At 38.2% G+C, this 24,865-nt stretch overlaps 1 protein-coding gene across 4 annotated transcripts; it reads left to right on the forward strand.

Moving 5' to 3' along the window:
* The first annotated feature begins 375 nt into the window (after positions 1-375).
* Positions 376-24,330, forward strand: KLHDC1 (kelch domain containing 1). Of its 4 annotated transcripts, XM_088149628.1 has the most exons (14): positions 376-743; positions 2,507-2,597; positions 3,079-3,149; positions 5,987-6,104; positions 7,286-7,404; positions 7,819-7,897; positions 8,000-8,083; positions 8,192-8,275; positions 9,129-9,187; positions 10,103-10,215; positions 11,875-11,947; positions 17,544-17,628; positions 20,638-20,690; positions 23,697-24,330. In XM_088149628.1, the coding sequence occupies exons 1-14, from the start codon at positions 709-711 to the stop codon at positions 23,854-23,856; spliced, it is 1,224 nt and encodes a 407-aa protein (XP_088005754.1). In that variant the 5' UTR covers positions 376-708; the 3' UTR covers positions 23,857-24,330. The 4 variants fall into 4 exon arrangements, with proteins under 4 accessions (XP_088005754.1, XP_007427714.1, XP_088005756.1 ...); XM_007427652.4 differs by lacking the exon at positions 2,507-2,597 and having other exon boundaries at positions 378-743; XM_088149630.1 differs by lacking the exon at positions 2,507-2,597 and having other exon boundaries at positions 382-687.
* Positions 24,331-24,865: the final 535 nt, after the last annotated feature.

The following is a 24,865-nucleotide window of genomic DNA, read 5'->3' on the forward strand; positions in this document are numbered from 1 at the left end:
CCTAGCATCTCTTGCAAACGTTTGAAAGAAGCTCAGAGAACCCCAAGGACTCCACAGTTCAACCCTGAGCTACACATATTCACCTCTAAAATTAGTTCCTGCCTGAGGTGTTCACACACCTGCTTTTAGGACTGAATACAATTTTTTTAAAATGTACATCTTGCATTCACCAGCCTCCGAAGCTTATTATTCAAGTCAGATAATGCGAATACCTTTGCACAGTATTCTAAGCTTGTCTAGAATTAACTTTGGTTTATTTTCTTGTATGGCTTGGTGCGCTGTACAAATTGAACGTATTTGCTTGATTCGTGTTTCAGTCGATTGTTCGAATCCAGAAAATGAGTTACTGTAATTCGGTGACCCGGTTAAATATATAAGCTCCAGTCAAAGGACTCCAGCGGCCCGTTTCGAAGGACAGAAAAACGTCTCTCTTCCTCGATCTCCAGCTTCGCGCAGCGGAGCCCTCCGCTTGCGGGCTTTCCCGCCAACGGCAGGGGGCGTCGTAAGCAGCGCACCCGCGCTCGCCCGGCGTTCTAAGCGAGGGGGCGGTGGCTGTGGACGCGGTTGCTGAGGGGACTGGCGCGGCGACGGTGGCTGGGCGAGCCCCATTCCCTCCTAATCCTCCCCGCACTAAGATGGCGGCTGATCCTCCTCCTCCTCAGGAGTTTGGCGTCGCCGAAGAACGGAGTGGGCATTGCGCCGTGGTCGATGGGAATTGTCTTTATGTGTGGGGGGGATATGTGGTAAGGAAGGAAATTAGGGGCGACGGGGAAGCCGAACGGTTGGACTAATAGGTGTGGGAAAGGAAAAGGCAGCATCTCGTACTAACTACGCATGAGAAACCGCGGGGGGCGAGAGAAGCAGCTCGCTTCTTCTCCCATTGCCGCGTAACTTTAAAGAGAAAGCTCGCTGTCGCTCCTTCTTCGAGAGCGAGATGGGCGGGAAAGAAAGAGAGGGTACGCGCCGCTTTTGGACAGGAAGGAAGAAAGAGGGTTGGTCTTTATGTCAGCTGTTTATCTGATTGGGCGATGGCGCCTTGTGACTCAGCAGCTGGCCCGCCTCTTTTCCCGCCCCCAGGAGGCTCAATCGCCAGAATCTCGTGGCACCTTTAAAGCTCGACGGCCTTATTGTTGTGTAAGATGGTTTGCTGTAATAAACTCGCCTTTCTCTTAAAGTGTGGCACTGTTCTTTCCTGTCTGCCGCGGCAGATTTGCAAGCTATTAACAATGTTGGTCCTTGTGGATGTCTGGGATCCCACATTGTACTGAACTCTTAATGTTTCTGTCAGGATTAAGGATGTTTATGAATCTACTCATTATGGGTTTTAAGTCATGATTTATGGCTTGGCTTAGTGTTATATGGGAACCCAGCCATTCTGGTGTAATCAGTACCATGTACCTGTACAGTACTTTGTGTGCTTCATAAACATGATTGGTTTCTATGCCAAGTGGCTGGCTGTGGCCAGAAGATAAGAGTTAGTGCACCTCAAAGCAAAGGAGATTACCTCAAGACAAATTATTTCAAACCCATTTGGAGATGAATACTATGATCACTGGTGACATATTATGAATAAGTCACATTTTTCTTTGTGATAGTCAGCTGGAGCTGTCTTGACTTTTAGGGTAGCAGATCATGATGTAACCTAGCCCCTTGTCCAGTTAATTCGAATTATTTTTAGTATTGAGATATTGAGGATATAGTATGATGGGAGGAGCTCTAAGGTCTATAATTTGCTTATTTAACTATTATCAGCTAGGATGGGACTGGCTCATGGCTAAGGGAGATGATCAATGTAGCCAGGATGTGCTCCCCACCCCCCACTTGAAGGAGCCTCTACTGGAGCTCTTTTCTTGGACTATGAGATCTAATGAATTGAATTACATTCAATTTCTGGCTAATTTGATTATGACAACGGTAGCATTTCAGTTCCAAATACGTTTGGAGGTACATATAATTGGAACCCATTTTAATTAGCTGTATGTTTTGAGCTATGGAAGTGAAATGTCTTTAGTTGCCTTTGTGAATGACCTATGCAAGAAACTGAATGGCAGGGGAGTACTGTCCTATTAGTTTTCTGGAGCTGCTCAGTACTTTTCAGCATCATCAACCATGTATCCTTTTGCTCCATTCAGTTTCTTGCATAGGTCATTCACAAAGGCAACTAAAGACATTTCACTTCCATAGCTCAAATATACAGCTAAATTAATTTGTCAACCAGTGTTCAGAGGATGGTGAACTACATTGGTTTACCTCTAGGCATTTTTCTGCAGTGTCTAACAAGGGTTCCTTTATGTCCCTATGTCATTCAGTATCTCCATGAAACTACTAAGAATGGCCAGACTATCTAGCCACCAGGGATTTCCTATCCTTCAAGGAAAGGAAAATACAAAGTCTATTTCTTCCCCTAAATATATTCCCTTTATTGATATAATAATGGATTTATTGTATAGTAAAGATTTATTTATTTATTTATTTATTTATTTATTTATTTTGCTGTTTTCATGAGCAAAATTTGGTCAGAGTTACTGTGGAATAAGGAACATCTATTACCATCTCTGTTGAGTTTTGATGTTCTGGAATTGGCACAATATTTTCAGGTAAAGGACCACTAATGATATGTGCCCTAAATGCAAAGCTTTTTATATTTAGGCAATAAATGTCCTAGTTCTGATGGGATATTGTCAATGTTTACACTGAGACTATGGTCATTATTAATAATAATCTTCATATACTATTTTTCTATCAACGTGTATTTAATTCTTGCATGCATAAGTTATATATTTGGACAAGTACCTTTAAAATCTGCTTAGATCTGCAGTGTCACTTCCTTTGCTTTCACATGATCTGCCACTTGAAATTTCCTTTCCCACAAAAGACTGATGGTTCACTGACCTATGCATGTGATTGATAGCTAATGACAGGAAAATAATGTGTGTGCTTTATCATTGCTAAAGCAGTGCTTCAGCAGGCCAAGTTATCTATTAAAGTCCTAAAGTTTGAAATGGAAAGTATTCTGAAATGTATGTGGCTTTTTTTAAAATAAGAATTATTTCAGAAATACTGTTTTTTTCTGCATAGTCTATTGAAGAAAATGAAGTTTATTTACCAAATGATGAACTTTGGATCTATGAAATTGACAATGGATTATGGTAAGTTACATTATTTACTGTTAATTTATCGGAAGATACTTTACACGACAAGCTTTATTTGTTGAAATTAATATTTTAGCTAAATAAGCTTTTTACCTCCTTGTCTCTTTTAATAAATTTAGCATTGAAAAAGAAATATGGTCCTAAGGCTAGATTTTCATACCATACTAGATTGAAATATGACTGACTACGTCTAGGTTATGCCATCACAGCAAATATAATTAGTTTAGGGTTCAGTGTTTTGTGGACATTCAGGTAACTTGGTTACTTGGATAAAGCAACCCTAGATTTCCTATACTGTATAAAAAGTCCTGTTGATTTTAATGTGATTACCCACAATGCATTTGGAAATGGATATCAGTAATAATTCTTTCCCTGCTCAGGGACTGTTGTAACTAGTGGGTTCTATTCTCATTTAGGAGTGAGTCAGAAAATCTTGCATTAGCCAGTAAGAATGTTGCTATTTTCTCGAGTGTTTTATCTGATTGTGCTGAAATAATTCCTCTCAACCTATAGCTTGTGTTGCCTGAAAATTATGGCATTTCTGTCAGATCACATTTGGTGAGCACCAAGTTGGGGAATATTAATTTACAGTGACTGGTAAGAGTTCTCCTGGATTTCCAGCAGGAATCTTCCCAGCCCTATTTAGAGATTTGAAGAACTAAACCTGGGATCTTAACATATAAAACACATGTTCTGCCAGTGGGTGATGGGCCTTTCCTTCACCGGGTGTGCCTCGCCAGCAGCGGGAGGAAGAAGACAGCGAAGATCTGCTGGGACTGGCGGGGAGCAGCAGGAGTAGGCAGCAGTGGAATGCAGGGCAGCCAAAAGGGCAGAGATGGAGGGGAGATAGGTGGGTGTCATGAAGGCCTTGTGGAGGGCCAGCAGCTGCCTCAGCTGGGCACACCTCAGCAGCAGCATGAGGAAGTAGACAGCGAAAATCAGCTGTGGCTGGTGGGTAGGCGGCAACGGTGGAGTGCAGGGCGCCTAAAGGGCAGAGATGCAGGGGAGATAGGCAAGGGGGAAGAGTTGAAGCGGAGGTGAGCACAGCAGGGCAGGAGAAGCCTGCAGTCGTCTCCTAACGATCGCAACTGGGACTATCAGAACTGCTGTCGCTAAGCGGTATGGTCATGTGATATTTCACCTGGCCGCTTCACTTAGCAACAGAAACTCTGGTCCCAATTAGGGTCATTAAATGAGGACTACCTATATATGGCAACCCTAGGCCACATTGACTGATGGTGCCACCTCACACCAATGCAAAGATTTGCATTTTAAGAATGATTCAGAAGGAGGGGTAGAGTTGGGGTCTCCTGAACTTTGGTGTCTTAGGCCAGTGCCTCCTTGGCCTTACCTAAAGCCAGCCCTGTTTGAATCCAATTTCATCAATTTGGGGAAAAGTTTCTTTCTAGGATCTGTTGGGGGTTTATTCCTTCATGAGCTCTGTGTGTTTGTATCCCATTCCAGTTCAATTAATATTGGAGAAAAAGAAATAGTTTCATGTGGAGAACCTAGAAATGCACAGTGGATTTCCTCAATATGCCTTTTGAGATCTGACAATATGCTGCTGTGGAACTTGATTGAAAGTGGCTTTGAACTCTGACAACAAACTGAAATTAAAAAGAAAAAATCACACAGACCTTTATTGAAAAGTCAATTATCTTTAACATGCAAACAAAAACAAGTGCATGTAAATGAACAATCAGAAGAGCAATGCAGAATAAAATAATTATCAGCGTGGCTAAAATATAATGTACTGTGTTTCTTAATGTTCAACAATTATTTTCATCTTTACTATTTTTGATGCTCAAGGTGAGATTCAGCCCTTTGCTTCCAAACTTTTGATTACTTAAGGTTTATTTGCAACCTTTCACCAACCCTTCAGCTTAACCATTTTTGTCCAGGCAACCCAGTACATTAACTCAACAATAGCAAACACAAAAATATACTCTTAAAAGGCAATAATAACTTTTCTTTAAAACAAGCTCAAACCAACTTAATTAAATAGGTACAGCAAGAAAAAATGCTACTGAACATAGTGAAATAGTTTAGTTGAAGTATATTTTACTGAATATCCCAAGAGGTCAACTTTACAACCCCTCTGCAGTATTTTACTTTATATTAGACTATCCTTATTACAATACAGTAAATTAGAGTTAATCCATTTGTGACTTCTACTCAACACTTAGATATAAAAGAAGTGATTTAAAAATCCATAATCCTGGCTGCTAGAAAAATATTTCCTTTCTTGTTCATCTAACCAATGAAATGTATTTATATTTTATTTATATTGGTAATTTTATATTTCAGGCTAATGATATTTCCAAGGTAGTTCACAATTAACACATAAAAATTAAAAACATAAAACAGCAGGCTTCTGACATATTTGAATAAATGGCATCTGTTCCATCAAAAGCAATTCAAAGGACCACTTAAAAATCAGAGAGTAAACCAAATGCATATCCCATGAAACGGAATTCCATGTTTCTTAAGCATATTACTGTAAATGTCTCCTAATGTTACATAGAAGAGTGTTCAAGTCACATCAAAATATTTCACTAATAGTAATATTTTTCCTTACTTGAAATCTGAGGTGCAGTCTTCGGTATAACTCCATATTTTTACTTGTATCTCATGCTTAATAAATTTACATGTTTAAATATATGTATACATGTTTAATGGGGAAAACGTGTCAAAGGAATTACATAGATTGAGGCAGATAATATTTTTTCCTTCTGCAAAATTATTAAATTTAGTTTCCATGTATTGAAGGCATTATTGGTTTTCATCTGTTTCCCATATTCTCTGAGCAAACTTAAAGGATACTCTACTTACAGGTCAATGCATCTAATGGAAGGGGAGTTGCCTCCATCCATGTCTGGAAGCTGTGGAGCCTGCATTAATGGAAAACTCTACATCTTTGGAGGATTTGACGACAAAGGATACAGCAATCGGGTACTGGATTCCCTTCATTGTTAAAAATGTTCTTAACAAAATGAGAAATCTCTTAAATGGTAGAAAAATAGTCGGGGTTCAATTTGTTTAAAAACTGAATTGTATCAATTTTTATATCTATAATTATTGTTCTAAGTTTTTTATTCTGTGTCTCATTTTTGTGTTTTTATGTTTTATTGTTGTAGCTCTATTAAAACTTAAAATATATAGTGGTAAGAATTTATAATGATCAAGAAATGTCAAGAATAAGATTTGGATTTTGGATTTTTCACAGATAGAGCTTAGGAGACTACAACCAGCGCCTAAATAATAACTTTGATATATCTAAGTGCTTGAACACCTCATATGGAATAGTTTACATTTAATTGGATAGTAGAATCTATCCCATATATGACGTAAATGCTGCATGGGAAATAAAAGTTGCATGTCTCACTGAATGAATATACTTGGTGTAATTCTTGTGTGCTGTATGTAAGCACTAACAGTGTGAATTCCAGCTTGATACCACTTCCAGGTGAATGATGTTCAACAGAGCTACCATTTGATAGCAGTGAGACTTTATTGACAAATATGTTTAGGAGCATCATCAAAAACGTCTTAAGGCTTTAACTGGTTGGGGGTATCAGAGTTGTAGAAAAGATGAAACAAAATATGATTTTTTTTTCTTTCTTCATTCAAACTACTCAGAATTACTGCTGCTATTATGGAAAATGTGAGGGCCATCTGATATCCATAGTTGAAATTGGAATGTATGAGTTTGAGATAGCTTGGTTTCACTAAAATTACTTGGAGGACCAGTAACTTGTTTCTATAGGTCTGTACAATGAGGATAATTTAATTAGTTTCCCATCTCTGTGTTCTCCGAAAGCCATAGGTATTAAACTTGCAGCTAGCTTTACTTCAGTGGGGCTACTAAGTGACTAAAAGGAACAGCATTTTCATTACTGAGAATTTGGCCCTAATCCAAAGGTAGCATCAGTTCAAAAACCTATCACAATTAGAAAATTTTTGCAAGTTGTTAGGGTAGAAGTTCATTCAGATATTGGAAGTAGGAGAATTTAATCCTTTTCCTTAAGATAGTAATGGAATGTTGGTTTTCTCTATTCATTGTCTTTTTCCATTAACACTTCATTTTTATAGAATAATATTGTATCTTTAAAGTATTCTAATTTCCTTTTAAGCTCTATCGTGTTAATTTGAGAACAAGAAATGGAATTTATTTATGGAAGCAAATTACAGACTTTAAAGGTCAGCCTCCTACACCACGTGACAAGCTTGCTTGCTGGGTGTATAAAGACAGGTAATTCCATGAATGATTTCATAATTGGGGAGGAAAGTTATAGCTGATGAAAAAATATCTGGTAACTTAATGGCTTGATAAAATTTGTCAATTGGGATATACTACTGTGGGCAATACTTACATTATAAGTAAATAACAGGCTGCAATATTTTTTTTTAAGATTAAATGCTTTGAATATTAATTCAATTTTTCTCTTTTCCTCTACTGATATTGCCAGTGCATTGCTGACAGAAAAGTAGTATATTTTGGATGTCCTTCTTACCTATGTAAAATGAGGAATACATATAAGGCGAATAAACAGATTACTGCAGGTGATATTTGAGAAGTCTTATGGAGAATGATAGGGCAGAACTATAGTATTCTTAGGTTTATTGCTGAGAAATTAATTGGTATTTTTAATTCCAATTGTTTCAGATTAATCTATTTTGGTGGTTACGGTTGTAGGAAGCAAAATGAGCTGAGTGACTGTTTTGATGTTCATGATGCATTTTGGGTAAGATAACTTTTAATTCCAAGCAAAAAGGAGCATTTGATTTATTATCAGTGCTTTTATTGCATTTTTTATTATTACTTCTTCTTTTACTTTTTTTTTTAGGAAGGTCAAATATTCTGGGGATGGCACAATGATGTTCATGTTTTTGATACAAGTACGCAAACTTGGTATCAGCCAAAAATTAAAGTAAGCATTGTAACCATCTGTATGCCTATTATCCAGGTGCACTGGTGATACAACATCATACTTGATAGGCACATTCTGATTCTTTACTGTTATTTCTCTTGCTTGCAGCGTGGAATTGCACCTCAGCCTCGAGCAGCTCATTCATGTGCAGTCATAGGGAATACAGGCTATGTCTTTGGAGGACGGGTTTTGGTTTGTACTTACTCAGTGCCCACTTATTTTTTATAAGGAGAAGGATGATTTAGTGCTGGAAAGGAAAAAAAAAAGTAACTTTTGGAAGTAAAAAGAGAATGTTAAAATATTAAGGCCTTGCTATGAGGAAAAGGATAGTCTTGCACTTTTTTTGCTCAGTTTTCCTCTGGCTGCAGCTTGACTCTAAAATTTATTCCTGAAAGAATTAAAATAAGAGGGCTAATTGAAGAATAGGAAAATAGAATGTCCATTATAATAAATGAGACTATTGTCCATCTAGCCTAATATTTTTATGTATAGAGCTGCCCAGCAGCTGCTAAGTGGGGTTAAAGTGTTCCTGCTGCTCATTCGGGGGTAGTGGCAGCAAGTGATTATGCACCAGAAAGGGAAGGAGTATTTATTTGAAAGGCTTCAACAGAGAAAGATCAAGCCCTTCAGTCCAAAATCAGCAATTCTAAAATACTTTACCTGTATTTTATCTTCTGGAAAAAAATGAATTTGACCACACACCCACTCTAGCAGGGAGTTACTTTTGATTCAAACAGTTGGTTTGAATTGTCCCTTTGTTACTTCAGGCTGTTAGTTTGATTTGATTTGAAAATCAAATGCATATAATTCATATAGACATAACACGTTCAAATAGTGTGAGGACATACATCTCACACTATGAGATAAGGATACTATCTCCTTTCTTCATGTTCTTGTAAACCATAATAAGCATAATCTCAATTGCTACAGCTAGATAGGTTTTCTTATATGAGGAATTTGTAGACTGAAATTGATATTATATTTTATTTTAAAATAATTATTGGATGTTGTATTTTTTACTTAATTAAACTTTTTTTTTAAATAGCAAACAAGGATGAATGATTTACATTCTCTGAATTTAGATACCTGGGTTTGGTCAGGAAAGTAAGTTTTTTTCCTTGATGTTTTTTCTGTTCTACATAAATACCGTAGTTAAATGTAATTTAATCTTGAATATTTTCATGGTGTTTGCTTTTGAGTTTGTGATAGTTAAGAAATTGCTACTATTTCTATTAACGTGATGTGGCATAATAATTGTTTTATGGTAGTAAGCAAATTTATAATTTATAGGTAGAATTCTATACATTACGTGAACATCTTTGAAATATGCTATCCATTATTATGTGGATGAGTTTTTTCAGAGGGTAAAAGAGCAATTTTTAAAAATTAGTAATGCTTTTCTAGAAACACTTATTTTGTTATTTTGATGGGCTTCATAATTTAATGAATTTATTGCAGATTAAGTGTAAGTGTCAAAGGGTTCCTCCCCTGCAGTATCAAGAAGTGATTTTGCTGTGAGCCACCCTTTTGCTGCTATAGACTGCTTTGTTTTAAAAATGAGGAAAACATCTAGGTCAACAAAGCATATTTTAGGATTTTATTAAATCCCAAGAATTTCTTAGATGAAGCTCCTAAGAATATTTTCAAAACATAGATTTTTGGTTATCCATTAGACTGTCATGCTGGCAATTCATGTTAACTGATATATATATGTTACTCTAAGTTGCAGATTAGAAACTGGTGCTATAGGCCTTTTGTTTTCTGGTTTAGTTGGGTTGTCAACTGAAGAAGGCTCAGAAGTGTGCTTGAATCCCAGTTGTTTCATATTTTGAATCTACAGGACTCTGTTCCAGCAGTTAATGAAATAAAAAATTTATATGACATAAGCTGCCTTAGGAAATACTTCTTCCCACCCATCCCCCAAACATGATTTAACACTCAATAATTATTTGGGATTTGTTTGTTTGTTTGCTTGTTTCTTTTAATTATATAAGCAGTTTTGGTTGCTCTTCTACTTAGAATTGGTACAAATGGAGAAACGCCAAGAGACAGATCATGGCACACATTGACTCCTGTGACAGATGGGAAACTTTTCCTGTTTGGTGGACTGAGTTCAGACAATGTACCCTTAAGTAAGTAGCATTTGTTCTGAATTGTTGAGATTGCAATGAAGATACAGGTAGTCCTTGGGTTATGACGGCAATTGGGACCCAGATTGCCATCACTAAGCAATGCAGTTGTAAAGCGTGACATCACATGACTGCATTGCTTAGCGATGGCAGTCCCGGCTGCTGTCATAACCCCAAGACACACGGGTCGTTTAAGTGGGTAGAGGCGAGAGTCCCAGGTAAGGAGCACTAGGGGTGGGGGAGGGCTAGCACAGGCTGCACGAGTCACAGGAGGCTGGGAAGGGCCCGAGAGGGCCCATGGAGGCTGTGCGTAGGCAGGTGCTGCAGGTGGGAGAAAAAGCGGGAGCAACTTACTAGAGCGATTTGCAACCTTCCTTGCCAGCTTCCCTACTGAGTTTGCTTGTGGGAAGCCGGCAAGGAAGATCACAAATGGCGATCGTGTGACTGCGGCTTCCTGCAGCGTTGTAATTGCAAGCCAGATAGATGAGTACATGAATCGCAATCATGTGACTGCGGAGGTGCTGCAATGGCCAGAACTTTGAGGACCAGTCATACATCCATTTTTTAAGTGCCACCATAACTTTGAATGGTACCTTTAGTGTTCTTCTCAAACAGGATTTTCAGCAAACAGGAGGACAAAGTACAGTGGTACCTTGGGTTACGAACGCCTCTGCTTATGCAACTTTTCGGGTTGCGACCAGCTCCGGCCGCAAAAATTTACCTCGGTTTGCGAACTCCGCCTCAGGGTACGAACCGGATCCGCAGCCATTTTCCGCCATGACACGTGGTCCGTGGCCATTTTCTGCCCGTGCCACATGGTCTGCAGCCATTTTTGCGCCCATGCACGTGGTCCACAGCCATTTTTCCACCCGTGCCACATGGTCCGTGGCCATTTTCCACCCATGCCACATGGTCCGCGGCCATTTTTCCGCCATGCCACGTGGTCTGCGGCCATTTTTCTGCCTGTGCCACGTGGTCCGCGGCCATTTTTCCGCCCCGCCACGTGGTCCGCAGCTATTTTTCTGCCCTGCCGCGTGGTCCGCGGGCGTTTTTCCACCCGTGCCACGCAGTCCGCGGCCGTTTTTCCGCCCTGCCACACAGTCCGCGGACGCCGGAAAGGATTAACGGTAATTACATTGAACCTTATGGGAAAATTTGCTTCGGGTTGCGAACAAATCGGGTTGCAACCAGAGTCACGGAATGGATTAAATTCGTAACCCAAGGTACCATTGTAGTAACCAAGCTGCTTAATTAATCTAACCAGAATGGCTCATACTCCATGCAGAAAAGTCAAATGCTCATGAAACATTGGGGTGTTCTGAAATGAAGAATCAGGTAACTTCACCCCATATGCTTCAGGAGGGTATGTTGCTTTTTAAGGAAAATAAGCAATGCTACCCTCCTGGCTACAAGATACTCCCCTTCTGGAACTGAGGTGAGCTTCAAAGATAGGTGGTGGTAAAAAGGAAGAAAAGTAGTCAAAGAACGATGTAGAAACCTACTGAACTAGTACCTCCTGCTCTTTTAAGTCCTGGTCAAAGTAGCACCTATTTTTCATGCTTCAAAAATCATTCATATACAACACAATACAATTTGTTACATAATTTCTTGTCACTTTTTAAATAAAAGCAATAACATTAATCTGTGTATCTCTATTTTCAGGTGACGGTTGGATTTATGATGTTGCAACAAACGAATGGCAACAACTTACATACTTACCAAAGAGTAGACCTAGGTATAATATGCTAGTCATTTCCTGAAATTGAAGAAAGTATGACTATATAATTGTATAATTTTGAGAATTCGAATATAGATTTGGGTCTAATGATGCCTTATAATAGTAGAAAGGCACATCTATTCATGTAATCAAGGCTTGCAGTTTCTGCTGGCTCCCATTTCCCCAGTCACAGGGTGCTTGCCATGTCCACTACTGTTCCAAAGAGTCCAGTAACACTCAGAAGTCATTTTGCATGGCATTGTTAGAGGAATAAGACAACAAAGCTGTGTGACAATTGAAATTCACTCATAATTCGCATGCTCCAACTCATTAACTTATAAACATGACTTACTTACATAATACAAGTTCTATTTTTGATCATTTTATCCAATGTGTCTGCTTGGACCAGTAATACTGTATGCTTTTAAATACTTCCTACAGGTGTCAGTAAAGTTGTTACAAATAATTTTAGTTTAATAATTGTTCTGTTCAGACCTTATGCTTGAAGAAACACATGTATAAAACATAGTCTCATATCCTAATCCCACACCCAGTGTCTTCACTCAAGCCTACCCCATGTCAGTTTCTGTTTTCTTCTTGCTTAATAATGTGACCCCAAAATGATTTCCAATGGGGTTCAATTGAATTCCAGTGCAGGCCTCCATATAATTGCGTATCAGTTTTTTTAATTGCATTGATGCTTCTCTGAAAGCAAGAAGAAGACACTTCTTTACTCAACCTATAGAAGTCAGGAACTAAAGAAAGTAATGGTCCTTTACATGCGCTTCTCCTAGTGGGCATAAGCCTGAATAAGGCTGCCATTATCAGAAAAAATATAAATCAAAAGGACAGTTATTTAACTGTTCAGATTTCCTTCCTAGTGCATTTATTTGGAATAAAGGCATGGGAATTTCAACAGATACTGATTCATGATACCTGAAGTTAGGAAAGCAACTTTAAAAACACGTCTGCGTATGAGAAGGACACACATAACTGCAGAAGTAAGATCACGCACCCATGTTATGTCTGTATGTCCACAGACAGTAGCACAAGAATTATCTAGTCACACAGAGTAAAAATAGTGACAGGTAGTCCTCACTTAACATTAATTGGGACTAGAAACTCAGTTGTTAAGCAATGCAATCATATGTTGAAGAGCCACATGACCATGTTGCTTAGTGACAACAGTTCCAGCAGTCCCGGTTGCTGTTGTTAAACAAGAACCATGCAGGTCATTAAGCAAGGACCTCAAGGTGACTGCGACTTGTGATTTCCTGCCAGCTTCCCCATTGACTTTTCTTGTCAGTAGCTGGCAGGGAAGGTCACAAATTGCAATCACGTGACTCTGGAGATGCTGCAATGGCCGTAAGGTTGTAACTACCACTTGTTCAGCACCGTCGTTAAGTTCGAACAGTCGCTGAACGAGCGGCCATTAAATGAGGACCACCTGTAATTTTAAATTTTAAACACAGAATAAGACAGAATGAAACATTAAATACAGTATCCCCAGAATAAAACAAAATAGATCAAATCTTTATTTTATGAATCTTACACGCTGAATTTTGTGTAGGTAGGTTTTGTGTAGATGTAATATACACCTGAAGATTGAACAGTTTTCACTCAGTAGATATAAAACCTTTCTAAACATAGAATGTAACTGAAATTGAGCCAAAAAGCTGCCATTGTGCCTGCTCCTCCTGTAAATGTAGGTGCACAGGCAACATGTACCTCCTCAGATTCCTTTTACCACTCCCAAAGGACCTCTAGGTTAGACAGCCTATTTTGGGAAGGAGGGCTAAGAAGAAAAATGAGTGTCTTAATCCATGCAGAGGCTTAAGGTACCTTTGTGCTTTATATCTCGTCCCAACCTAAAATAATTGGGCCAAGTCTTCCTTGTGTCAGGTTATGTGCCTTTAGCCTTTACAAGGCTTAAGGCACCCATTTTGCCTCTCAAAGCAACCTCAGATCCCTGCTCCAAAGTGAAATGAATTCTAATGAGATAATATTACTAGCCACATGCCCTGTAGCTGTCAAAAGGCCAAATAATTTTTAAAGTGTGGCCTCTAGCCATAAGGAAGCTTTATATCCCAGTTTTAAAGTGATGAAGTGTCACTTTCTATGAGTTTGCATAGCACCATAGCTTGTTTTAGAAGATTAGAAAGCAGTGCACAGGTACTGCTCTGTTGTTTGATGCATCTGCATATGTCTTTTATCATTTTAATACAAAATTGTTTTGAAGTATTTTTTTCATTATCCCTCATTCATCCTTAATTCAGATACTGGGAATGCAGACCTAAAGGTACCTCCCTATTGTCAAGCTATTTTCAGTCCATGTGCAAAAGACTTTGCTAGCAGTTCGCCCTATCTGTGTCCTTACCTCATCATGTATATTCGGTCAGAGATCTGCACCTTGCACCCAGACCTGCTTCTCTGAGGAATCTGGCCTACAATCCCCAGAAACACCAAGTGCATGGAAAGTCTAGCAGATCATTGGGGAAGCAAGGATGGCCCACATCCTTCCATCCCCCAGTAGTTTAGGCTGCTGATATGAAGGGTAGTCCTCTTCAGAGACTTTATTCATATTTTACTCAGAATGTTTATGTAGTGGCACCAATCTAGAGAAAGCTTGGTACAAAAGCTTAGTTCAGTCACAGGGATTAAAGTTGGGATCTTGTACTAAAATCATGACTGCACAGAGCTAGAGATATGCAGAACATTTTGAATTTGTACCTATTTGAATTTGAAATGCTGTACTTTGACTGCAAAAGTACCAATTCTAGTATTTTGGAAGACTCCAAGCTCAGAACCCAGTCTGAAATCTTCTGAAATGGTTGCAGCAGCCTGTTTTGCGCTCAGAATGGTTCAGTTCAAAACATTCTGCATACTTCTACCTAAAGTTGATTGACTTAGGCTTGCATTTTGGTGCAGATTAAATTGTGGTTACTGGAACAGCAAAAACTCATACTCCTTATTTCCTGTTGTTATGTATAAATCCTGCCTTTATCATTTTGGAATGAACTACTGTACAGTGTCATATTGCATCAGCACAAATACTTGCATTAAGCATGGTAGTTCAAACCAGAGTTTGCAAGTCTGCTTTTAATGCGGTTGCAATATTATACAATGCCGCATCATAGTTCACTCCCAAACGGGAAGGGATTTTTAACAGGGAGTGAAACAGAAAAGTCTATGAGTACTTTTAAGCACATATACATGATCATGATGGCTGCAATACCTCAAATGAACTAGGTGGTTACCAGAGAGATGCACTACCAGAGATAGAAAATGGATGAGAGACCTTGTCCTTTTGACCTCTGAAAAATCTGCACACTATACTAAGATTTTTAGATACCATTTTAATTCTGTTACTTTATATTCCTTTTATATTTTGCAGCTTTTAGATAATTATATTGGTTATACTGACATCTGTATTTTTTGCTCTGGTAATACAAATAAATATTTAAGTGCTCTCTCTTTACCACTTCATAACTTAATATTGAATGTAATAGTGCAATTCACCAAAAAGATTGTATATGGGGGGAAAAGGGGAAACCAGTATACAAAAATTTTGTAGTATTAATCTGTAATCTAAGTTATCCGTTGTCATTGCAACCAACAAGCTGATAAATATTGTCCCCTTATCCTTCTATTCAAATAAGTGTACTGAAGATCAGATTGATAATATCTGACTTTTTCTGGGTAATTCTTTACCTTATCACAATTTCTATACAAATCTTCATTCTCTGGTTTAGATGCCACCCCTGTTAGACATGTGTACAATTCAGTTATAATGTGATATATTTGAATTACAACAGATACTATAGTTTTTGACAAGGATTTGTTTAAACAGATGATGTTAATTTAGTTGATTAATAATGCAAATAACATGCTTTATTAGAATGTCTAGGTGCTAAGTTAGAGCAGCTGTGAGAGGACATAAACTCTGTCAGTCAATAGAAAAAGCCTCAGGTTTCAAGCTAGGAGTCAAGGCCCAGAGTGAAGGCAGGAAAGGCATTCCAGTGTTCTGCGATGATCCAGTCCAGGCCAGAGTTTTCCTAAAGCAGATAAGACAGAGGCAGAGCTATCAACAGGTATGAGGAAGAGAACAGGTGGGATACAGTTTAGTGTAAGGAGAATGGTACATAATTGCTGAAATAAATGAAGGTGTTTTGCAGTCATCTTGCACATACTTGGCAAATAAACAAAAGGAGGCAAATCTCGCAATCCTATTAATCCCAGTGAGTTTCATGGGTTAATTTAATTTCCAAAAAATAATTCTCTTCAAGCAGTGAAGCTATCCTAACACAATTATTGCTATAATCCTATACAAATGATGTGTATTTTCAACAGTTCGTATCTGTGTCTATTTATTTATTTATATTTCAAATTTCTAGGCCACCAAACTCTGACAGTTCCAGTGATTTAATATGTCCAAACAGTAAAAAGAAAAAAAAATACAACCCCAAGACAGTGTCATCCATCAATTTGTTTATTGTGCACTGGTGTGTGCAAAATAACCCCCAACTTTTGTAGGATGTAAAGGAGGGATGGGAGAACAGAGCACCCCATTTACTTTGACCCCCAATCACATGTTCATAGTTACAAGCAAAAAGATGGAACTATTGCAGCTCAGTTAGTACTCATGGAAAGCTGATATCTATGTAGAGTTGCCATGCTTTTTGGTACATTTTTACCTATAAACATCCTTTTAGTCAAACAGATCTCATCTCTGTCTTGACTGTTTCCTTGATTTTTTTTAAAGAAAGATGTATCACACTTCCGCTGTGTTATTGGCACATATTGTATGTCCTAGTCAACCCACTGCCAGCCTATATAGTGACAGAAAACAGCACTGGTCCATATGATTTCTTTCTCCAGTTAATAGCCTCCAAGGAGGCTATTAATGTACAGGAGAAGGGAATGGAAGAGATTATCCGAGTCCAGAAATATTTTCCCAACTCTCACTTCATGCCCTGCAAAAGAAATACAAGTTCTAATAAATAATGGTTGGTGGTTGCCTTAAATTAAGGCCGAGACTGGAAAAATAAAACCTTTCAGGTGGCTGAGTTTCTAAATGATTGCCATTGCGTATCTTGAAAGTTTGAATGCTCATACTTTGATATTCATGCCAATATATTTCATGATGATATTATGGTCAATGAATATTTTAAAAATTCATATATTCATGATTAGTATAAAACCATTTTGTTGTACTAAGATAAAGTATTATAGAACCTATTTTATAAAGACAGAATAAGCTGTTCTGTTATTTAAATCTGTCTCTTTCATTTATAATTTCACTGCAAGCAACTTTTAAAGAGTTGGATCAAATGCATTACTAATTGTTTAAATTCTTCATTTGTTAAAAATGTAAGTTCACTAATAGTAAACAGCAAAATACCAGTAAGATTTAAATTTCTTCATTCAAAGCTAACAAGTTCAAAATATTTTAAAGAATTGAGTAATCACTCTTAAGACAATATAGATATTATGTGTTGGAAATTAAGTGGAAACTCCTGTAATATAGATATAATATGCCCCTCTAAAACATGTAAGTAACTGCTTTTTAAAGATCAGTTATTTGGGCATTCATTCTAAGTATAATACTTTCTAGATTATGGCATACAGCCTGTCCTGGCAAAGAAGGTGAAGTATTAGTCTTTGGAGGAAGTAAAGATGATTTGCATTTCCTGGACACAGTAAGTACCTTAAATTATCTAATTGTTGATAAATTTTAAAGGAAACGCACATTCCGTATTTTTGTGTCAGAAATATTTAAGGAGAGAAAGTAATTTGGGATCAGTATTGATTCTTCCTAGTGAAATTAGCATTAGGAGACTCAAAAAGTAGTTTGCTTTAGTTTTTCACAGCATTGTCTAATTTTCATGTTATATTCAATGTGCATGTAGTTAAGAGTTCTAATTATTTCACCCAGCTAGCCTTTTCTATGTAGGCATATCCTACATATTGTATGTGAAAAATGATATTTTATTGGAGGCCAGATATATTAATTAATATCCCACCTTTATTTTGTACAACTCAAGGTAGCATACATAATTATCCCTCTTCCTAACAAGAACACTGTGAGGTGGGCTGGGCTGAGAGAAAGACTGACTCAATGCCTGGCTTCCATGTCTAAGGGAGGACTAGAACTCAGGGCCTCTAAGTTTCTAACCCAGCATCTTAATAACTATGGGTATACCAAAATATACTGTACTGAGAAACCTTAGCCAAATGTAAACTGCCAGTGCCTGCCACTGAAATTATGCATGTTTGATTGTTACTCATGGCTATTAGCTTTCAGGTTTTTTAATACAAGAAAGCGATTTCACTTTAGAAAAAGCAAGATGTGCAGAATTTTGCAGATGGGCAGTGCTAAGAAAATATAATCCTTCTTCTAAAACTGTTTAAAAATAATTTTGAAACTATTTTTAGTATCAGTTTCTTTCCCAGTCAAATCCCTGTCCAAAAATCCCTAGGAAACCTTCATAATTACCTTGATCTGAATGTTTACACTAATCATCAAGTTGGGTTCCCAGTTTTAAGGATCCTGCCTATCTGTTGCTGTCGAAATGTTTTTCTGCATCTTTCTTCACTTCAGAGGTATAAATGCCCTGAACAAAGGAAAGGGTCTTCTTGGTTGAAGTAGCAGGGATGTGGAATTTCTTTTTCAGAACTAATTAACTGCTTTAAGATAACATAGTACTGCAAACTTAGTTTAGCTACAGGCACCTGGAAGCTCTTTCCTGTCAGTGGTATGGCTGCAAACATTCATCCACAACTTATATTTCGTTTGTTTCATTATCTAGAGATGGTTGCAATCACTTTTTCTGCCCAGAACAAGCCAGAGCAGGACTCGATTTTGTTTTAATATCCCCTCTCTAGGTCTAAAGATTTGGGGTGAAACTTAATTCTTCTTACTTTTTTACTTTGGAGCCACAGGAGGCAATGGAAGGTATATAGGAACAACATGCCCTGAACTGGATGCGGGTGAACAAATAGAAATTCAGTTGAGACAAATTGAGGCTCTGATACGGAGTTTAGTGATTCTGAACAGTGATTTCTCGACTGATATGAATGTGGTTGCAGGTTTGGAAATAGGTGTTTTTGATCTCGATTTTACTTTGCCCAATTTTTGAAGCACCTTTCATCAACTTCAATTCCCATGCAAGTTACAATCCTTACTAGATTATCCCTGTTTTAGTCATTTCTGGATCAGATGACTGTAATGTGTATGATTTCCGTTGAAGACTGCAAGAATACTAACAGTGAGAGGACTTTGATCAAATCTCACTAGTTGGTTTCTGAGATGAATGTGCATTTAGAAAAATATTTTCAGTGCTTCAATTCTCAAGAGAGGAAGTTAATAGATATCAAAGAATGAACCTTTTTAGACATAGCAGCATGTAAACTTCATCATTCATATTATAGCTAGTCCTCTGTTAACGACAATAATTGGGACTGGGAACTCCACGCAGTCGTAATGGCAGTTACAATGGCACTTCCAGTTGCCATCATTAGGTGAATCCTGTGCAGTTGTTAAGCGCAACATTTCAATCACCATTTGCAACCTCCTGGCAGCTTCCCCATTGACTTTGCTTGTGGGAAGCCAGCAGTGAAGGTCGCAAATGGCAATCACATGACTGCGGGACACTGCGACATCATAATTGCGAGCCAGTTGCCAAGTGCCCAAATCGCGATCACATGACTGTGGGGACACTGTGACAACCACAACTACAAGGATCTGTCATGTCTCCTTGTTCAGCATCATCGTAACTTTGAATGATTGCTGAACAAATGGTCGCTGAACAAGAACTACCTGTATCGAGGGCCAAGATAATGGCTGTTATTTAATTTTGTCTGGGGGATATTTTAAAAAATACTGTTTTTATTCTTTCCAATTCCAACAGAATACAGCTTAACAACGCTAATTGGGACCGGAAACTCCATCGTTAAGTGACACAGTTATAAGTCAAAAAACCACGTGACTGTACCACTTAATGATGGCAGTTCCAACAGTCCCAGTTGCTGTTATTAAGCAACAATCACATGACTTGCGACTTCCTGCCAGCATCCCCATTGACTTTGCTTGTCAGAAGCCAGCAGGGAAGGTCGCAAATCGCAATCATGTGACCGCAGGACACTGCAATGGCCATAAATATGAGGACCAGTTGTAACTATCACTCATCCAGCACTGTCATAAGTTTGAACAGTTGCTGAATGAGTGGTCATTAAATTTGGACTGCCTGTGTCAGAAAAAATTATGTAGAGGGACTTGGGACTCTGTTTCCATCAGCAGGATAACTCTCCAGAAACTGAACAGAACAGGACCAAAGTTGGTGTGGCAGGACAAGCCAACAAAAAAAAAAAGATTAATTCCAGCTGGGTGCTGTGGTGGGAGAAAAAATTCAGAAAAACATTCCCCAGGTGCATCTCTGTGGGAGAAGCAGTTGGGCAGCACTTTGAAATGCTTCAGACTGCTCCATTCTTAATCCTACTTCCACTTGGTCATATGACCCAGGGTAGACCTGCTATCAAGAATTTCAAAAGAATTCCAGAAGCCACACAAGCATGCTTGCCTTGCCTTGCTGCATTTTGGTTTTAACAGCTTGTACTTTGGGCACTTTTTAATTTTGTATATTGCTTTGAATACTTTTGTAGGAAAGTGAATTGCATATATTTGAAATCATTGTTTTGTTCTTGCTTAGGGACATTGCAGTGATTTATTGATTTTTCAAACACAACCATATTCGCTTCTCAGGTGAGTTAAAAAAATAGCTGATAACAGTATTGTATAACCTCCAGCATAGTATATTAGAACAAATATTAATAGCAATGGTATTACAGGAATAACTTTCCTAACATAAAGCTCCAGTGCGGCAGAGCCATTTGGAGGACCTCTGGCATGCTGAAACCTAGATATGTAACAGCTGTCCTATTGTTCTGGGAGTCAAGGGATGTTCTGTACACACTTGGACTGTCTTTCCATTAGAAAAAGGATATTTTCCCTTATAGAAAAAGAGAGCATCACCTCCATCTCAAGCCATGCAGAGTTTGCATTATGTTCTCTGTAAAGACACTTATATTTCCCATACTTTCTTGGGCTTTAAATTCACTGGAGAGGTTCAGTTTGGCACCTTTTGGTTTCTAATCTAAAAACAAAGAGTGCTATGTGACTTTAAAGTGTTCAGAGCAATTCATGCAAAGGCTCTATAAGGTACATTATATATCTGAAACTTAACCCAGTCATTAAAAGATCTAGCCCCTACATTTGCACTTATTAAGCTTAGTTACCATAGTAGTTTTTTGCGGCTTTCCATGTTGTATAAACAAAGTCCATTTGATTACTGTAGTTTGTGATTCAGTGTGCTGTGCAAATCCAGAAATGAATGAATTCAGTAAAAAAGTTAGGCATATTATACAAACATAGCCACAGCTCATCTGTTTCTATGTCTGATCTAGCTCATAAACCATAGGTTGGGAGGAGCTATCAAACTCAGTTTGAAACTGACTTGTGAATCAGAGTTCTGCTATGATTTGCCATTGTTTTTAATTTCATAAACTACTGACCAAACAAATTAAAACTATCCTCTGTCTTTAAGAGGTTGCTGCACAGGGGAGGTCGGAAAGAAATTAGGAAGCAAGGCAGATAGAAGAGAAGCAGCTCTTATTCTTGCTCTGTTTTAGAAGTTCAAACCAAGGATACTTCACAGGACTTGAACTTGTTGATCTTGAGAGAGTGAACAGAGTTCTTGGAAAAGTTAGCACACAGCTACCTATAGGTTAGATCCATGCCCCTCCTGCCTGGTCACTCTTTCTTAAGTGACAGGAAGAGTTCCCCCTGTCCTGAAAGAAGTGGTAGACCCCCTCCTCAATAAATCATTGTTGGACCCAGCAATATTGGACAATTTTCATCCAGTCTCCACCTTTTTCTTTTGGGAAGGTTGTAAAGAAAGTGGTTGCATTGCAGTTCCAGAGGTACTAGAAGAAACAAATTATTTGGACCCTTTTAGTCAGATTTCAGACCAGTATATAGTACTGTCCCAGTTGCTGGGAGTTGGGCAGCATATAAATATTATTATTATTGCTGCTGCTGCTGCTGCATTGAACTGGCTTGTGAATGACCTTTGGCCAGACAAGGACAGGAATGGTGCAACCCTCCTGGTGGTTCTTATTTATTTATTTAGAAAACTTATAGGGTTGCCTGTCTTATACATGATAATCCTAGGTAGCTCACAACATTCCATAAAACAAAAATATATATAAATCCACAAAATCCCACCCAAAAAAAAAAAATCATACTTCCTACTATAGCACCACAACATCCTACCAATTCTACATTTGCTGGGCTTCCATCCTAGTCCAGTGCCTGGGGGAAGAGCCAGGTCTTTATGGCCCTCTAGAAGGCTAAAAGAGCGGGATCCCTTAGAATCCAAATGAGGAGGCTGTTCAGAAGGGCTGGGGCAGCCATGGAGAAGGTGCGTTTCTGAAGTCTCACCAGAGGGCAACATTCAAGGGAAGGGATCTGAAGCACACCCACCCTGTTTGACCTGGTGAGTTGGGCAGATACCCTCAGGTAGAGGTGGTCCCACAAATAACCTGGCCCCATGCCATTCTCAACCTCTTTGCAGCCTTCAAAACCATTGATCATGTATCGTCCCCTTTTGGATGCCCTGGGGGCTACTGTTTTGCAGTGGTTCTTCTCCTTTCTCTGAGATTGTTTTTAGACAATTTTGATAGGGAGGAGACATCAAGTCTTAGGCCTGTGCTCTCTGGGATTTCTCAGGGATCAACATTTTTCCTTCTGCTATTTAACTTGTACAGCACAGGATTGGGTATCACCATATACACCCAGATGTATATCTTGTCCCTTGGTCAACCAAGTGATGCTGTGGAGGTGTTGTCCCAATGCTAGGAGGCTTTTAAGGTCTGGATGGGGAGGAATAAACTCAGGTTCACCCTAGCAAGACTGAGTGATTTTGGGTTCATGAATTGGCTGTGCCATCTTTAGTTCTTGATGGGATTGCACTTCTCCAGATGGACCCAGCGCGCAATTTGAGGATCCCCCAGGACTCATGGCTCTTGCTAGAAGAACAGTTGATAGCCATGGCCCAGAATGCTTTTGCACAGAATCATTTTCTATGTCAACTGAATCCTTTCCTGGACTGGAAGATCCTGCTTCAGAGTGCTAGTTATGGTTCAAGGCCTAGTTATCTACAAGACTGCCGTTCTCCATTTGTGTGTGCCTGTCCTAGAAATTCTTACAGGGTAGTCATGTTCTGGGTTCCTCCAGTTAAATAATTTCATCTTACGGGATCTTGGAAGTATGCCGTGTCTGTCGCTAACATCATTTCCCCAGAGGTCCATTTGGCCCCATCCCTACTCTACTTTAGAAAGGCATTGAAAACTTGGCTTTTCAAACAGATTGTGAGCCAAGGTGCTTTGTGATCCTGTCACGGGATGGCTGAAACTGTTTTTTATGTAGTTCCCATGGCACTGCTTAATTTTCTTAATATAAGCCCTTTTAAGTCATTCTGATTTGGCAACTGTCTAAGCCAAATAAATAATCAGTGATTAAAATAAATTATAGTTGGTGCGATGCTTCAGTAGAATCATAATAAAGAATAGGTAATAAAGTGGTCTGTTGAAAGAAGTTTAGGGACATTGCTGTGGGGATGCATATTGCCATACTTGTATGTTTTAACTATTTGCTACTATATAATTTATAGAGAGCAAAGCTTTATAATGTTCATATTGTTTCTTTTAGATTGAGTCTTGATTGTATTGGTAAAAATGCTGTCCTCTTGGAGAAACAAATACCTTGGTTACCATCTAGACTTTTGGAAGAAGTTGTGGATAAGATAACTTTTTGGGTTGCTGTTAATCATCGTCAGAAAAAAAAAGCCACAGCAGAAGGGCATGAGTAGATTAATGCCTCCTAAACAACAGTTCCACGTCATTTTAAAGTACACAATACTGACTATTATTGGTAAATTGTTTGGACTAAATTCTAAGATTTCTGGATGCACAAGAAACAGCTTCAAAGGTTATCAGTGTCATAACAGCTCCAGTTCAAGGCTCTGAAGATTAAAAGTTTTCTTGGACTTAAGAGCAATTTGATCCAATTATTATTATTAAAGATAATGGGGTTCCTGGCAGTGAAAATGCTATTTGGCCAAATTTGTTGGTATAAACTTCTGCCGTTATTTGAAAAGGAGATTTTTTAAAAAGTTGAATTGTGTTAAAAACCATTGTGCAAACTCAAAATCCTTTCACAACAGTTATCAAAGTTTTGACAGTGTTGTCCATACTGTTGATTGTGTAAAATTTGTATTTAACAGTTGAAAATATTTCCTTAATTTATTGTAAAAAGTATTTATAAAATACTGTTTTCTATTCTTTTTGAGGTATTGTTGAGTCTTGTGATTAACATTTGCAGCATCTGAATATAATTTTCTGAATATCCTTCAGTCACTTGCCATGCCATTTGAACAAAAACTTGAAAAAATTGTTTTGCTCCTAAATTTTACTTTAATTACAGTAATAATTAAGCTCATATAATCTTAAAAAGTTTGGGAGGATTATGACATATAAAATACTCTTTTTGTAACTGTATCACAGGTATCATATATTCCCTTGAGATTTTTGATAGTAGCAGAATATCAAGAGGCAATGTATAAATGATACTTGCTGCCTTATTCTTTGTGCTGAAATATTTTAGACATTAAAATGTGAGGTTTGCTTCTCATTAGCTGGGTAGCTTACCAAACAAAGGGCTGAATTATACAAATCTGACTAAAGAACAAATGTTAATTACTAAATATGTTCATCTTGTAATAAATTGGTTTCTTTAAACACAAGAATAGATCTAAAAACTATAGTAAAATTATTGATGTGAGTTTAATTTTTTTCCTGGGATAATCATGTATAGGAGGA

This window comes from Python bivittatus, unplaced genomic scaffold (assembly GCF_059951505.1).
Source record: "Python bivittatus isolate LINGU-HERP-01145 unplaced genomic scaffold, Pbiv_v1 ctg000580_np1212, whole genome shotgun sequence".
Taxonomy (NCBI): Eukaryota; Metazoa; Chordata; class Lepidosauria; order Squamata; family Pythonidae; genus Python; species Python bivittatus.